Below are 16208 nucleotides of genomic sequence, written 5' to 3' on the forward strand. Positions count from 1 at the left end.
TATTTTTAAGAGTTGTTCTTATGGAGCAGGGAATTGCTAATGTAGGTACTTGCTATTTATTTACTTGTTGCTTCTTGGGACAAGAACTGCTTAAGCAGTTGCTTGCTTGCTTGTTTATTTACTTGCTACAGTGTCCCCTTCAGTTTGGTTTTGGTGAGAGTCTCTCGTTTGACATTATTTTGGGTGGGATTCTCTGGTTTGGCATTGGTTCTCTTGCTTTCGCTCTGTGGGATTCTCTGGGTTGGTATCGTTCTGGTGGGATTATCTGGTTTGAAGTTAGTTCTGCTGCTTCAATGTGACATTGGTTCTAGTGGGATTCTCTGATTTAACACTGGTTCCATTGCTTTGGCTCTGTTCGGATTCTCTGGTTTAAAATTGCTTCTTGTTGGGTTATCTGGTTTGATGTTGATTCCTTTGCTTCAGTTTGGTTCTGGTGAGATTTGTTTGCTTAGGTTTGGTTTTGTACTATATATTACTAAGATTTAAACTAAATGGGAGAAATGAATGTCATAGACCAGTTGGTTCTGTTTTACCTTGTCTCTGGTTTGATGTTGGTTCCTTTGCTTTAGTTTGATTCTGTTGGATTTTGTTGGTTCAGCTTGCATTGGGAGTGGGACTTGTACTGGGACTATCCTTTGGCCAGGGGTTGCCTTGCCTAAGGTTCCTTCACCCTTGAATGCCTTGGAATGTTTTCCCCAATGAGGAACAATGGAGTAGCTGCGGACAGCTTCTTCAAGGGCCACAGAATTGGACTTCTGGGTCCAAACTTCCAGAAACTTTGGAGGTCTTTAGTGAACAGGAAGGACTAGGATCTCTGCATATTTGGTGGTGTGTGCTTGAAAAATGCACTCCCAGCCTCCTGAATAGTTTCCTCCGTAGGTAATAATGGCCAAATATATTCAGGATTCTCTAATAAAACAAAATCTGAATAGAGAGTATGATCCAGATATCAGGAATACTAAATATTTATGGTATTCCTGATACCAATATCTGAATTATATTTTGCTGCACACCCATAAATAGGGCTAGGGTTATAGAATTAAGAGGCAAACAACATACGACACATACATTTTGTGTAGATAAGTATTATGCTGTACCTTTATCTTTGTTTTTCTCCTTTCCGAGTGAGTCCAGTTTCTTCCGTAACGATTTCTTCCTCTTTTGTCCATCTGAGCATGAAACATTAAAAGAGAAACTTTAAGACCAATCTCTCTCTGTTTCACTGAAATGCAGAGATATGAACCAACATTAGGAGACCTTTTCTATTTCGGTGATAAACTAAATACTTTCCTCAATGACAATAAATTTAGAAGGATACCAAAGGTAATGTGATTATTTAATACAATGTTGTTGTGTTCGGAAATATGTCTCTGTTCATAACAGAAAATCCCACAAGCTTTAAAAAAATGTTGTTATACATTTTGGGAAACTAATGCATGTCTTTTAATATTGCTAATACTATTTAGGGGGTGATTTTTTTGGGAAAAGATTAGTCAGATGAAGTTTGTCTCTTTATTATTACAGCACTTAGCCAGTACATTAACCATAAAATTTAAGAGATGAAGTTGGTATTTTAATCTGGCTGAATTTTGTTCTTATGAAGTGATTTTTATCCCATTAAATTATTAGGTTCAGCTCTCTGAAAGTGAACATGTGTGTGTATTTTCAGAACTATATGACTGACACCTACATAATAAAGAGCAGTGTGATTGTCTATCTCTTACATAAAAATGTTTAGTGTGGTCAATGGCAAAGCCACACAGTCTTCTCTGAAAAGAGTCCAGTAGCATCTTTAAGACAAATCAATTTTATTGGTTAGTCTTTATTGGTTAGTCTTAAAGGAGCTACTGGACTCTACTATTTTGCGACTACAGACTAACATGGCTAACTCCTCTGGATCTACAGTCTTCTCTTACGAGTTTTGGGATAATCTCTGTGCACTAAATTATATAAACTGAAAGAAACTGTCAGTGAAATGGTTCATCATTTCCTGCAGAAGCATCAAATGTGCGTAGGGAGGAGAGATTCTTCAACTACATAACCCCCTGAGAAGCCATGGCATTTTTGGTGATCTTTCCAGAACTAACCCATACAGCAACCCTGAAGTGATAAAGAATCTATTGCATTGCACCAACATGTGCCTGTGCAACTGTCTAATAGAGTACAAGTCTCCTTCCCCGATAGCTTGTATGATTATACAAACCAAACCTGGCTGCAGGTAGGTGGATACAATCCACCATGCTCTGTAGCACACTGGGAATGTATGGTCATTCTCTCATGTTTGTGGTTATCCAAAAGCAATACTGCGGGTAACACTGAACTGGAAATTAAGACTAGGCCTGCAAGACTGAATAACATGATTAGAGAGAGACAAGTACTTAGCCCTGAACTTGCCCAGAGCTCCATATGTGGTCCGTGCAGAGCACGGAAGCCACCGCCATCCTGGTCAGTAGGTGGGTCAGCCACTCCTAGGATCTACAGTGTGTGCTGCACCATGGGTCCATAAGGAGTAAACCAATAAAGTCGTGGCCTTTTTAATTCCAACAAGTCATCTATGTGTCTTTGTGCTGCCCATCCTCATCCCTTTACCCTCAATGCTGGACCCGCAATTAATGTTACAAATTCAGAAATTTGATATTTAGTAGCAAACCTGTTAAACCGTTCCTAACAGCATACAGTTTTTGAGTAGCAATAGAATAAATCCCAATTTCTAAATCATCATGTTCATGCTAGAGGTACCATTTCTGCCTCACAGTAGAAAGCTTTAATATTTTAATTCAGTGGGGCAGACAGATTTCTTCTTGCATACTCTAAAACAAAACATGACCTGCTGATTATTGAACCATTTATATTTGCAAGTGAGAAGCCATAAAACTGTTTTCTTAAAACATACTGTTTAACACAATACAGGCTTTTAAACTACATAGCTGCTTTAATATATATCACTTTTAAAAAACCCTACATTTACTGATTGTAAACAATCAGATGTTTATTCTGTTCTTCAATTGGACTTCAGTTTTGGAATGCTATTATATAATAAGAATATAAAACATACCCTAACTTCATTTCAGTGGAATGTGGTGAGCCTATCCAATTACTTGCCCCAGCAGTTGCATTCGTTCTGGATACTTCCAAATGACTGCTCTTTCAACACAATTCTCCCTGAATATTAGGAACTAGAAGAGTTTTACAGATACCATGGATTGCCAAAATGACAAAATAAGTGGGCTCCAGATCAAATCAAGCCTGAATTCTCCCTAGAAGCTAAAATGACAAAACTATCATACTTTAGTCACATCATAATAAGACAAGACTCACTGGAAAAGACAATCATGCTAGGAAAATTTGAAGGCAGTAGGAAAAGAGGAAGACCCAACATGAGATGTATTGACTCAATAAAGGAAGCCAGGTCTTCAGTTTGCAAGACCTGAGCAAGACTGTTAATGATAGTATTCATTCATAGGGTCACCATTAGTCAGAAGTGACTTGGTGGACATAATACTTACTTTAGGAACTAGATGTCTGAAGTCCTTCCAAGGAAGAATTATAATGGAATTCTTAATGAAACACTTCAGATGCCATGCAGGACAAGAGCAGATAAATAGACCAATAGCCATGGATGAAATCTCCTCTCCAGCTCTATTGATAAGAGAACTTAGTTTGGAAAGAATGATGGGCAGGAAAACTTGACAAGCACCTTGAGGCATCTATTAATGAATGAAGATTGTCTAAGCAAGCCACCTTTTGATTGTACTTCTGGGGAGGGAGTGTACAGGGTGTTTCCTTGGTGCTGAGCAGCATTCAACAGAACCCTGTACTGCACACAAGGATTTTAAAGGAGCTTAGGTACTACTGAGTAAGTACCTTTTGGCACAATTCTGCACAGAAAGTAAATACAGAGCATTAAAAAAATTGTTGTGATTCTCTTTTTAAAGAATGCTTGGCACACCACAATATAGTATAGAAATGAACATATAGACACGCTGAATATTTCATCAGGAGTTCTTAAACCGAAAAGCACAGGTCAGGTTACAAGATCCTTCCCTATTCCACTTTATCCCAAAATTCTGTGAAGAAGGTTAAGATAGCGTGACTATGGATGCTGAAATTTTTGCAGCACACATCTTCAACTGTGATTACTGCAAATGGCAGATTATCAGGTCTGTTCAGTTAAGCAGCAACTGCTTCAAATGTTTGTCAACCAATTTTGTAGCTTTCCCCCCTCAAAACTGTTCATGTGCTGCTGATACAAACACTCTGGCAGCCATTAATGTTGCTAAGACCTATATTGAATAGCAGGGGGGAAGGGCTCTACATAGTGCTAAATTATGACTGATTTATATGATTTAACTATTTATTTAAACAATTGCCTGTCAAGTTGCACAGCAAAGGCAGAGAAGTAGAACTCAATCAAGCTGTGTTATAGCATGCATGTGTGAAAAGGTGATTGCGCTCTTAGGGGGGAATATGGTAAAGCAACTTTCCAAACAATTATGAACTGGTCAATGGACAGGTGAATTGTCCATTAAAAAAGTGCTCCTTATTCATGACTGCAGGTGCTGAAGCCTCTAAATGTAACTGGCTGTAGTCACACAGTGAGCTTCATGACAGAGTGTGGATTTGCACTCTTGTCTCTCCAATCTTGCAACACTCTAACCATGACACTCCATACTGGACTACCTTAATAACTATTAAAAGTTCTTCTTTCACATGAATGAAAGACAGAAATGTTGATAATCTTAGCTAGCATTCCACATTTCAGGGAAAAAACTGCAAAACGTATTACTTGAGCAACTGGCGCTTATAGATAAAGTGATAAATGATAAGAAATAAACGCCTTTACTGAATGGCAGAATCTTAACCGTGTTGAAGTTGACTCTTGAAGACATGCTAGCCTGGCAGGTGACTCTCTTGTTTTTAAGCAAAAGGCTTCTTCTGATATCCACCAGTCATACCTAATCACAACTAGGGTCAGCGGGATGCAAGGTTCTGAAGGTTAGCAAAAAAAAAAAAAAAGCCTGTAACAATTTTGATACTATAAATTTTATTTCAGGCTCTTGTATTTTACTGTAAGAAAATGCCCATCCATTAGCATGCTTAAGAATTCCTTCTCACCCTCTCAAAGTCATAGTTCCAATTTTTTTTCAATGAAGAAAGAGCCTTCTCATGTTGCATGTGAAGAGAATCCAGATTCATGAAGAACAACCTATTGGCTTCAATATTGTATGTGTTGGCAGCAAATATAACAACATAGTATCAGAATTCCATCTGTTTGATCCATCTATTCTGCTTTTATGGCTGCTTGGTTTTTAATTGGATGGAACATGTGAGGAATTCCATCTTGTTCTACATTCTAATATGAGTAATGGATAGCACCACAAGTGTAAAAAAGCTTACATTATTGCACTAAGCAACAGAATTCAAGACGCCTATGTTTTTCTTAAGTTGTGTATTACCATCACTTCAAATAAAAGTTCTAAAGAGGGATGAGTTTCTAAGAGTTAATACAAAGTCCACATAACTTTCCCATGGCTGCACTGAATATCTGGCAACTGAAACTAGCACAATCTTTTTGCATACAAAAGATATGCGTCTAAAAAACACACAAACCAACACTGTAAAATAAATGATCTCATTGTAGTCTGAAAGAGTGTTTTAATTCAGTCTCTCTAAAATGACTACATTGAAATGTGTTTCCTGTTAAGAATTTTTTAAAAAGAGGTTTGTCAATCTGACATACTAGTAACCAGCAGCTGGTTAATATGAATGGGATCTCAAACAACATAGATACAACTCTTTCCAATTTAAAATAGCTGCTTTCCAACATCAGCATTAGTATAAACACTTATATAATACTAATAATGTTGGGGAACCAGACCAAAATTTCTGAATCCCTAGGCCAAGACCTCTAGGAATTCTTCTAGAAAGATTTTGTTCAAGATAATCATGGGAATACAGAGAATATGGGCTACTGTAGAAATAGAATTTGGTTTTAGTGATAGCTAGTGACCATAAATTAGATAGTTTGCACTCATTGGAAGTATTTCAGTTATATCTCAAACTAAATAGAAGATTTAGAGAGTAGTCAGCATGATAAAGGTCCATCACGGCATGATTCATCTGTAGCAGGCAGTATCTGGAAAGAATGGACAACAGCAAAACAAATGGATATCGACTCTGTATAATACCTAACACAAAGTCTGGCAAGGTAGAAGCTTAATCTTTGGTCTAGTGGACATAGCATCACCAAAATAAAACTTTGCAAAGATAGATACTGAAATATTTCATCTCAGACACAAAGACTAAAAACAAGCTACTGACAGGTAAGGATAGCATGAATTTCTCAGAGAACTTGTTTGGCTATTCAACTTACCATCTTTGCCACTCATGATCAAAACTGATGGGATAATTAAGTGTATGTTGAAATTGTATCAAGGAAATCAAATGGCGGAACAAGTTAGCAGCTGCCTGTTGGTCAGAAGCCAGTTCAAGCTTATCAGGGGATCAAAGGGAATCAGACTCTGATCACCCACCCCTCAGCAAAACAGCTACGCGGTGTAATTATAAAAGAGAGAGGAGGAAGAGCTTGTTTCTCTTCCCTTCTCTCTGAGCTGGGGCAGAAGCAGTGCTTTTTATCTCTGCATTTCAAAAAAGGATAAAGAAAAGCAATCTGTTTCTTTCTCCAAATTATATTGAGCTCTTGGGTTGCAGAGGAGGAGGAGAGATCAGAAGAACCCAAGTGCCAGCTGATCAGTTAAGGGTCAGCTCCTAACCCCTCCCCCAAAACCCCACTTTTCTGGGCACAGAACAGTATCTTCCCAGCAGTAGCTAAGAAGCCTGTATACTAAGCTGATCTCTTATCATCTGGGAATCAGCTTCTCATGTCTGCTGGTAATCTGTTCCTACAAATAGGCACAAACTGGTTGCAAACAGCCAAACAGCCCATTGATTAATTGGCTGCTTGATCACATGGGTAGTGAGCCAAACTGTCAAGTATCCAAGCATCCCTGCTGACAAGAAACCACCATTTGTATTTGATGCACTGGAAAAAAATCATAATTAAAACTGTAGCCCTGACCCAAGGAAAAGCTTTGCATATTTCTTTTGTACCCTGAGCAACATCAGAACCCTAAAGGATTTCTGCAGCCAATTTGTTAATATAAGCATGCATTCTTGGCCTAACCCTTTTGACTATTTTTATTTCCTCTGCAATTGCTCTCTCACGTGTCTTCCCAAAAAGCATTCAATAATAGAAGAAAACAGGAAATGAAAAAATATGGTGTATGGCTTAAATTAAATCTGCTGTAAAATCCCCAACTGATTTCAGTATGGCCAAGATTATCTCAAATGTTCTTATTACAATTTTTGTCATAATATTTGCTAAATCAAAGTCACCCAGTAACATGAAGGTTTTGATATCGTCCTGAACATGACAGCTCAGTTAAAACTCAATGTCTCTAAGAGCTGAAGCTGAGAAATCATAGATTTTGTGTGTTCAAGCACAGCTTGTACAATATTTACAGATGAACAAGCTAAACAAAGCTCTATTACATTTACATAGTATAGTTACACAATCTTTTGCAATAAGATAATAGTTGACATAAATGAACATCCTGCATTCTCCCAAATGACCTTAATGATATCTGGATACAGCCAGTGTTAGGATTTTAAGATGTGACATATTTTACTGCAACATTATTTCTCATCATTTGTAACCTGGGAAACACTTTCTGTTAGTCAAAATTTCCACTAGAGCTTTTGCACACGTGGAAAAAGACAGCAATATCTCTCTAAGTCAAACTATCCCCGCTTGCATATCTGCTTGTGCAAGACAGTGCACAACCAATCCTAGGTTCTTAAAAGGAAGTGAACCTAGCAGTTTCTTCATTCTTAAGGTACAGTATGGAAGAAGTACAATATGTTACCCTTCTTAAGACCATTAAACACAGTACAGGAGTTTCTCTGCTCATAAGTAGCTCTTCACAGAGCTCCACTGTGCACTGGACTAGGATAAGAAACATAATCATAGGTTGCGAGTATCAGAGAAAGCCAGTTTGTTGTAGTGGTAAGAGCGGCAGAATTCTAATCTGGAGATCAGATTTCCCACTCCTCCACTTGAAGCTAGCTGCGTGACCTTGGGTCAGTCAAAGCTCTCTCAGAGCTCTCTCAGCCCCATCCACCTCACAGGGGAATTGTCGTTGCCCTTCTGAATCTCTGATTGATCAATGCATCTGACAAAGAGAGCTGTGGCTCTCGAAAGCTTATGCTACAATAAAGTTGGTTAGTCTTAAAGGTGCTACTGAACTCTTTACTATTTTGCTACTACAGACGAACATGGCTAATTCCTCTGGATGACTGATCAATGGATTCCAAAATAATCCAATGACTAGGCAGGTCAATACTTCCTCTGGGAATGTTCCTTCTCTATTGTTCCTTCAAAGATTACATCTGCCCATTAAGAATCTTCCTTTCCTCTTACCTTTTAAGAACCTCTCATGCATGTATCTTTGTAGGAAGGGCTCTGTCTGCTGAGTTCCACAAATACAGGTGTAAGGAGAAAGCTTAAAAGTTGCTAGGCCCTGGGCTAGCGGCAAATCCGAAAGATACTGGGGCAGCTGAGTTTGGCGGGGCAGTGTGACATTCATGCCTACATGCTTGTATTCCTTGACCATCACATATCTCATTCCAATCTTTGCCCTAGAATGTAGATTTTAAATCTACACAATGGGGCTAGGTAGAGAAAGGGATCATGTTTCTACAAATCTGGAATAATCCTAAATAGAGGTGGGCACAAACTAGGGAAAAAACGAACCGTGTGGTTCATGCTTCATCCCGTTTCACAAACCATGAACCATGAACTTTCACGAACTTGCCCCAGTTCGCAAACCGGTTTGTGCTTCATAGGGTTTAAATACCTTTTTCCGTGCTGCTGCAAAGCGGCACAGAAAGGGGCATTTCACTTCTGCAGGCTTGGATCAGCTGCTTGATGGGCATCTCCCTGCCAGGCAGCTGATGGGGGGTTTAAATGCCCCTTTCCATGCTGCTTCGCAGTGGCACGGAAAGGGGTATTGGTGGGGTTTAACACAAACCAAACAAATGGGAAGACCAGTTAGTGAAAGTTCGTGGAAAATGGACCTCCACAAATGGCTGGTTCGTGAAGCACAAACTGGCCCAGTTCGTGAGGAACTTTAGTTCGTCTTGCGGTCTGTGCCCATCTCTAATCCCAAAAGTTCACAAAATAGTAAAAAAAACCCAGTAACACACACACCTCAAGTTACAATGGGGTGTTTAAAAATCCCCTCCAACTTTAAACAAATGCCAGCTAAGAGCTCCTGAGACTCTGATCAACATTATAGGCTTGCCTAGAAATTTCATGCAACCAGGGGAGAGAAAGTAGCAGCAGGAGGTTTAATGAGGAGGAGAGAGATGTGATGGCAGAAGAGGCAGGGGCAGATGGAAGCAGTAGAAGCAGGGAGAGATGAGATTTCTCCTCCCCTGTGACCTGCCCAGTTTTTTTTTTAATAAAGAATTTTATCTAATTAAAAACAAACCTAAAAAACTACAATTACACACATACTAATAAAATAAACAAAAACAATTAATCAATATACAAAATCATACATAATACAGAAAAAAATAAGAAAAAACAATCTAAATTAAAAGTTTACTGATTTTCTCAAAAACAAATACTCGTTTCATGTCAAATCTATACTTTCTCTGGGTAATGATTAAAAGCTTTCTTTTTTCTAATGTCTAAATCCCTTAATCTATAAATCCACAAATCATTGTTATTAATATCATATAAATAGTCTATGAATGGTTTCTATTTATCAACAAATGAACTTACTGACTTTTTTCTAATCAGTGAAGTCAGCTTTGCCATCTTAGCTAGTTCCATCATCTTGGCCAGTAGAGTCAAATTGGAATTCTTCCAATTTTCAGTTTATATAGTCTCACTGATGTAATAATATATAAAAAGAGAGTGCTGACCTTTTTTCCAACTGAAAGGCCATCATTCCCAATAAACATGTCTTAGGTTTCCATTGCACTTTAATCTTTAAAGTCTTCTGTATTAACAACTATGTGTTTCCCAAAGGTTTTTGCTAAATTACAAGACCACCACATATAAATGAACAATCCTTCATGTTGATTACATTTCCAACATATATTTGACATACTCATATATTCTAGCCAATTTCTCAGGAGTCATATACCACTGATACATCATCTTATAAAAATTCTCAAGACTGGAATTTAATGTAAATTTCAACCCTTTCCCCCATTTTCCCCACATATTTTCCCATTGTTCCATTAATATATCATCCCAAAGTTTCTAGCCCATTTAATCATACATTCTTTGACTGGCTCTTCTTTTGTCTCAAATTTCTACACAAGTTTATACATTTTTGCGATAATATGTTCATCATATTATCATTTGTTTATCATTTGTGCTTTATTCTGTCTCAAATTCAGTCTTAAATTGATCAAAGTTATATTGTCTCTTATATGCTTTAAATCTTTCCATCGTTTGCATATAAGTAAACCATTGGCAAATATATCCTTCTGTTAAAAAGCCCTCTCTTGATTTTATTTTAACATCTACCTGTGTAAATACTAGCATGTCTCAATAAGTTAACCAACTCGAAGGGCTTACCATCTCCCTTCTAAGATATGCTTCTTGTGGTGTTAGACACATAGGTATTTTTGGACAGAATCAGGTTTATATATTTGTTCCAAATTCTCAACAAAGCACACCTAACACAATAGTTACTAAAATCTGCATTAACCTTGAGTTTATCATATCACAGATAACCATGCCATCCAAATCTTAACTCATGCCCTTCTAGATCCAATAGTCTTCTGTTTTTCAATAAGATTAAGTCTTTCATCCAAACAAAACAACTTGCAGCAAAATATAGTTTCAGATCTGGCAATCCCAATCCCTCTCTTTTCTTAATGTCCTTCAGAAAACAGAGTTGCACTTACCAGTAACTGCTGTTCATTGACATCTTCCGTGCAGGCACACATGGGATTGCGCATGTGCAGGCTTGCCAAACTGTGAGGTTTTTATAGCTTAAAAAATCCAATAGGGGGCGTTTGTCTCCCCAGAGCGCCTGTGTGGCGTTTTCCCACCGAAACCAGGTGTCTCTGGGAGACAAGTCCCTTCACCCTCAGTTCCACCTGAGCCGCCAATTCTCTTAAATATGTAAAGAGCATCAGCGGAGTAGGAGGGAGGTATGTGTGCCTGCACAGAAGATGGCAAGCAGCTTCCCTGCCACTTTGTTTCCAAAGGGCAGTGCAAAATCTTTTTCTCTTTGCAAAGCCTGAAATGTGCCTTGGAGGAAGGGAAAAGCAGCTATTTAATCCTTTCCTGGCTTTTAAAGCCAGGAGGAAAGTGCAGTAATGTTTCAATGCTACAATGCTACAATGTTGCTATTCTTTCTTGCCTTTGAGAAAAAAAGAGAATGTGCATATCTCAAAGGAGAAAGGGAAAAACAGCCATTTAGCCCTTTCCTGGCTTTTAAAGCCAGCAGGGAATAAGCAAACTTCTGCAAACATGGGAAGCAGAACAGCTGGCAGCTTTTTTCAGCTGGTGGGGATTCCCCTCCCATCAGTTGAAAAGCAGCTGGCATTTAAAAGAGGGAAACAGGAAGCTCACACCCCTATTCTGTAGACCTTCTGCTGCCCCGGAAATAACGTTTTCATGAACCACATGTACCGGTTCGGGAACCGGGGCAAGTTCATGTAAATTCATAGTTCGAGGTTCGTGAAACTGTACAAACCTCGAACCTCCCGGTTCATTTTTTTTCTGGTTCGTGCCCATGTCTAGCTTATATACTCTTAAATAAATTCTATTTTTGTTTAAGCAAGAAAGATCCCATCCTCACATGCTAATCATACTGTCAAAATACCATTTATAACAAGCCTTCCTATATTATCAGTTAAACCAAGGAGGTCTAAGGCCTTTGGTGGCAGTGAAAGTCAGAGAGGCAGCAATACAAAGGTTATACAAACAAACAAACAAACAAACAAACAAACAAACAAACAAACAAACAAACAAACAAACAAACAAACAAACAAACAAACAAACAAACAAGGAAAGTGTTCTCAAGGTAAAAGCCTGTATAAAATAGAGATCGCCTGACGCTCTCTGTGCGTGGAAATAAAAGGAATGTTGGTTATGACCAGAGACCTCCTGAAGTATCAGTTTAAGGTAATGGGAGATAGAGCTGAATTAGAGATCCAAAGCAGGTGTAAAAATAAAATCATTTCACACTCTTTCTTTAAAAGACAAAACAGTTCATGGAATCATTTCTGAACTGCTATTGTGAGCTTGTGGAGACAGATGCCTAGTATATGCTGGCTGCTCATATAACATTCTACACATCAAAATCAGTCCCAAATGTAATGGCTAAACATACAAAAGACAACAGGAAATTCCAATAGTTTCAGCAAACAAACTTCACTGAGTTTTCCCACTTAAAGGATTCTTTTAAAACTGAACTAATGAGAACTTTGGCTGCTCGTACAGTACAAGTAATGCATGAAGTCACCACTTTTCATCCAAAAGGTGTTATTTTCCTGCTTGTAATTTTCCTTCCTCTCTTCCATAATCCACAAAGTTATATTCTAAGCAATTTACTTCTGCCACTGGAATGTCATCTTTAGTCTCCAATTCACCTCTGTAGCTAGTTAAATGTTTTGATTTAAATCATTTCTTTTTAGTTTCTCAGTTCTGGTCAACCTACAATGTAGTATCTTCCTGAAGAGACAACTTCAGGAAACATGTTACTTTAAATCATAAATTATTTACTGTGGAGTTATTGCATCTACATAATCCATTTCCTAGCATCCTAGTTAAAGCACCATTTGAAACATCAGTAGCAAAGCATGTCAAACAGGAAAGCACAGTACTGTAGAGCTGCAATACACCAAGCTCCCCAGAATTGCACACACATACTTCAAATGCTACTCTTTCAGATGCAGCTTTTTGAACATCGTTTACTATAATTTGCAGCAGACGATAAGCACCTACATGGATAGTTTTTATATCTTTTCTTAAAAGGAAAAGACAAACTTTTTATTCGAGGGTGGGGTTGGGTGGAGCTGCATTTAATAAAGACACATCTTGATGCACACATCTTTTTCTATATATTTTAAATTAAACAACTTTACCACATGTAATATTTTTAAAATATTACATTAAAATATGTTTTAATGTTTTTATAATGTTTTTACTGTTTTAAACTGTTGTTGAACCGCCCTGAGCCCGTCTGACGGGGAGGGCGGTCTAGAAATGTGATAAAATAAAATAAAATAAAATAAAACCCTTGACTAAATAGAGGGTCAAGTTGACCTGAGGAGTGAAAACAACCTTTTTTTCTCTCTAACTTCATATTCCACACATTCTTTAACCTTAATGAAGTCAGTTTTATGCCTTCCCCACACTTGTAATTTTTTTGTAAATTACAACACTTAATGATGTTTGAGTCATCTTTACCTCCAATTGTACTGAATGGGAAAGAGAAATGAACATATAGGTAAAACTAACAAAATTACATGTCCTTTCTTGTGTCCTACATTTTTGTTCCTGTAAAGAATTTTTTTTCTTCATACCTGGTGTCATATTCAATGAACCTCTCAAGGTTTTTCATTTCTGTGATTTACTCTGAGGCATATTTGCTTCTCACACTGGATTAATATAATAATTTTTGTTGTTGTTCAGGTGAGTGTTTAAGGGATTTTTTTGAGTTTGTTTTTTTATATCATATTCATCTAATTGTTCCCTGATACCTTTCAAACAATAGGTATTGTTCAATTACATTGAAGAGAGTAAGGTCACAAAAACAACCATACATGAACTGACATACATACTATGCATTTAAGAATAGCCTTCAATGCACCTTAGCCACGTACCTTTCCCAGCCAGGCAGAATACCATACTCTCTGTCATACAGAGGTAAGATAATTGTAATGAATTCTAGTAGGTAAGAAGGACGGCACACAATAAACAATTCCTAGCAGTGTCACTCTTCAAGTGCTTCTAGTATAGTCAAATAACCAAATCAGGGAAATTTCATTCTCGAAGTACAATAATATTAATTTGATTCACAGATAATGAATCAACTAAAGTCTCCTGTCTGTTTGTAACTAGGTGCTGCAGCCCTGGGAAGCTTGGGAAAGACAACAACCTTTGAGAAGTTTTGTCATACACATACAATATTCACTATAAATGTAGGCTATTACCAGTTACCACAGAAATAGATATGTAAAAAAAGGTAAACAGACTCCTGAACCCATTACATTTTTTACTAATAATCAATAGTTTATAGGTAAATCATAATTTTTTAATGACACACATTGCATATAAGATATAGGCAGGGCTAGGCCTTCATATCTCTTGCTGAAATGCTGTTGTTGTTGATATGCCAAATAAAAACTGCTTGGGGTTGAAATTTTCTCTGGTTTGCATTTTTCTCAGTCTTTTCAAACAAGCTATGCAAAAATCTTCAGGGAAAAAACTATTCAACTGGAAGGATACATAAGTTTAAAAAGTGCCTTCAACAGGATGTGTGACTGCTGTTCTGTTTACAAATAAACCATAACCAGATGAAAGTATTTAACATCAAATAATTTCCTTTGCTATCCTCTGGTATAAAATTAAAATAAAAAGCAACAAAAATAGATTCTCTGTCTACCATCTGACTACTATCTATTATTTTTGTTAATGTCTATAGTCCTCTGAAACTTTTCCTGGGAGTAGTCCATGTAAATACAGTAATTTTGTGCAGAACCAAGATCACAATTTGTGTTATTTGTATGATGTATTTAAAACTGATTTGCAGGACAGGTCTCCCCATCCTTCATGCCGCCACCTGAAAATTACAACCCTTTCTCTTATCTTGTCTACATACAGCATACCCTAAACAGGTTTATTCAGAAGCATCACTGATTTCTATGGGATTAAGTCCCCTAGTCACAATAATTAGAATGGCAATCATAGCAAGGCCAACAGCCAAGCAGGTTCTGTGTGCCACCTGGCCTTTTGCTCAGGGATAACTTTTATTCAGGTCAGATGGGCAGGGCTTAATCATACATACATAACTCTTTTTTTTTTTAAAAAAAAACATGTATTGTAATATGCTATTTATCAGGATTGCCTCAAGGTCCCTTCAAGTTCTCTCATCTTTGTCACTTACTTTAAGACAGTAAGCAGTGTGGGCTTCTGATGAATTCAAAACACTTTTGGAAAACCCTTCCTCCCCGAATCCATTCTCTGGTTTTGGGGTTCTGGTAGAATCTTCTACCAAACAAGGTATCCCTTTTCTCCATGCTAGAAGATGTTTCCTGTGCCTTGAGTCTCCAGAAAGATGGGATGTGTGTGTGTAAACTTAAGTGTGTCCAAGCAGCTAGGTTAGTGGGTAAGGAAGAGTTCAGTGCAGTCAAAAAATGTTTTAGGGAAAAGACTTTTATTAACTGGCATGCATCCTGCAGAAAAAATCAACAGAGATGAAATGAGAATTCATCAGATTACCAGGAAAGATATTACAGAATGCTAAGGAATAAGTATAGGATAAAATAATTATCCTATACTTAGTGCAGTATTACTTTGACATTCCACCCCACCCCCTCCCCAGAAGAATGGTCGTGGACCAGCAGGGAACTTTAGCAAAGGATTCTCTCCAATATCTAACATAAACCTTTATCCCGCCCCCCCAACCCATCTACTGCTTCCCATGCACCTCCCATGCATCTGACAGATTACAATACACATCACTACTTTCCTGCCTGAGTGTAACTTAAAAGACTTTTATGGTGGAGATCACACAGGTGTGTATATTTTCTGAAGGCAAAAATCTCCTCCATAACTCTTCTCACTTCAGACCAGTGAAGTTCTAGGTAAAATATGGTACCAGGTTTATAGTTTTCTCGGAATGAGAGTTCACTGAAGACTTTACAACCTCTAATATTTGCTTTATTTACCAGTATACAAAGCGTAAGTGGATACAAACATAAAAAGGCTTAGCTACCATTACAATATTACTGAAATGCTTTGTAGCTGTAAAGTCACTTGATAGAAACACAAGCAGGTTAACATAATTAAAAAGACAAGATTTCTGCTAAGCTTTTCATTTATAACCAAGTCAAGGTCAGTTACTCATTATCAAGCATGAATCTACCAAAGTTTAACTATTAAGTAAACAATT

The 16208-nt window shown here is 37.6% G+C and overlaps 1 protein-coding gene across 2 annotated transcripts in view; it reads right to left on the minus strand.

Moving 5' to 3' along the window:
* Nucleotides 1-16208, minus strand: part of ARHGAP6 (Rho GTPase activating protein 6) — a 317422-nt gene that overhangs the window by 38991 nt on the left and 262223 nt on the right. For both annotated transcript variants that reach the window (XM_054973322.1, XM_054973323.1), the window contains exon 3: nucleotides 1098-1169. In XM_054973322.1, coding sequence (XP_054829297.1) covers nucleotides 1098-1169 — 72 coding nt within the window. The remainder of the gene's footprint in view (nucleotides 1-1097; nucleotides 1170-16208) is intronic.

This window comes from Eublepharis macularius, chromosome 3 (assembly GCF_028583425.1).
Source record: "Eublepharis macularius isolate TG4126 chromosome 3, MPM_Emac_v1.0, whole genome shotgun sequence".
In the NCBI taxonomy this organism is placed as follows: Eukaryota; Metazoa; Chordata; class Lepidosauria; order Squamata; family Eublepharidae; genus Eublepharis; species Eublepharis macularius.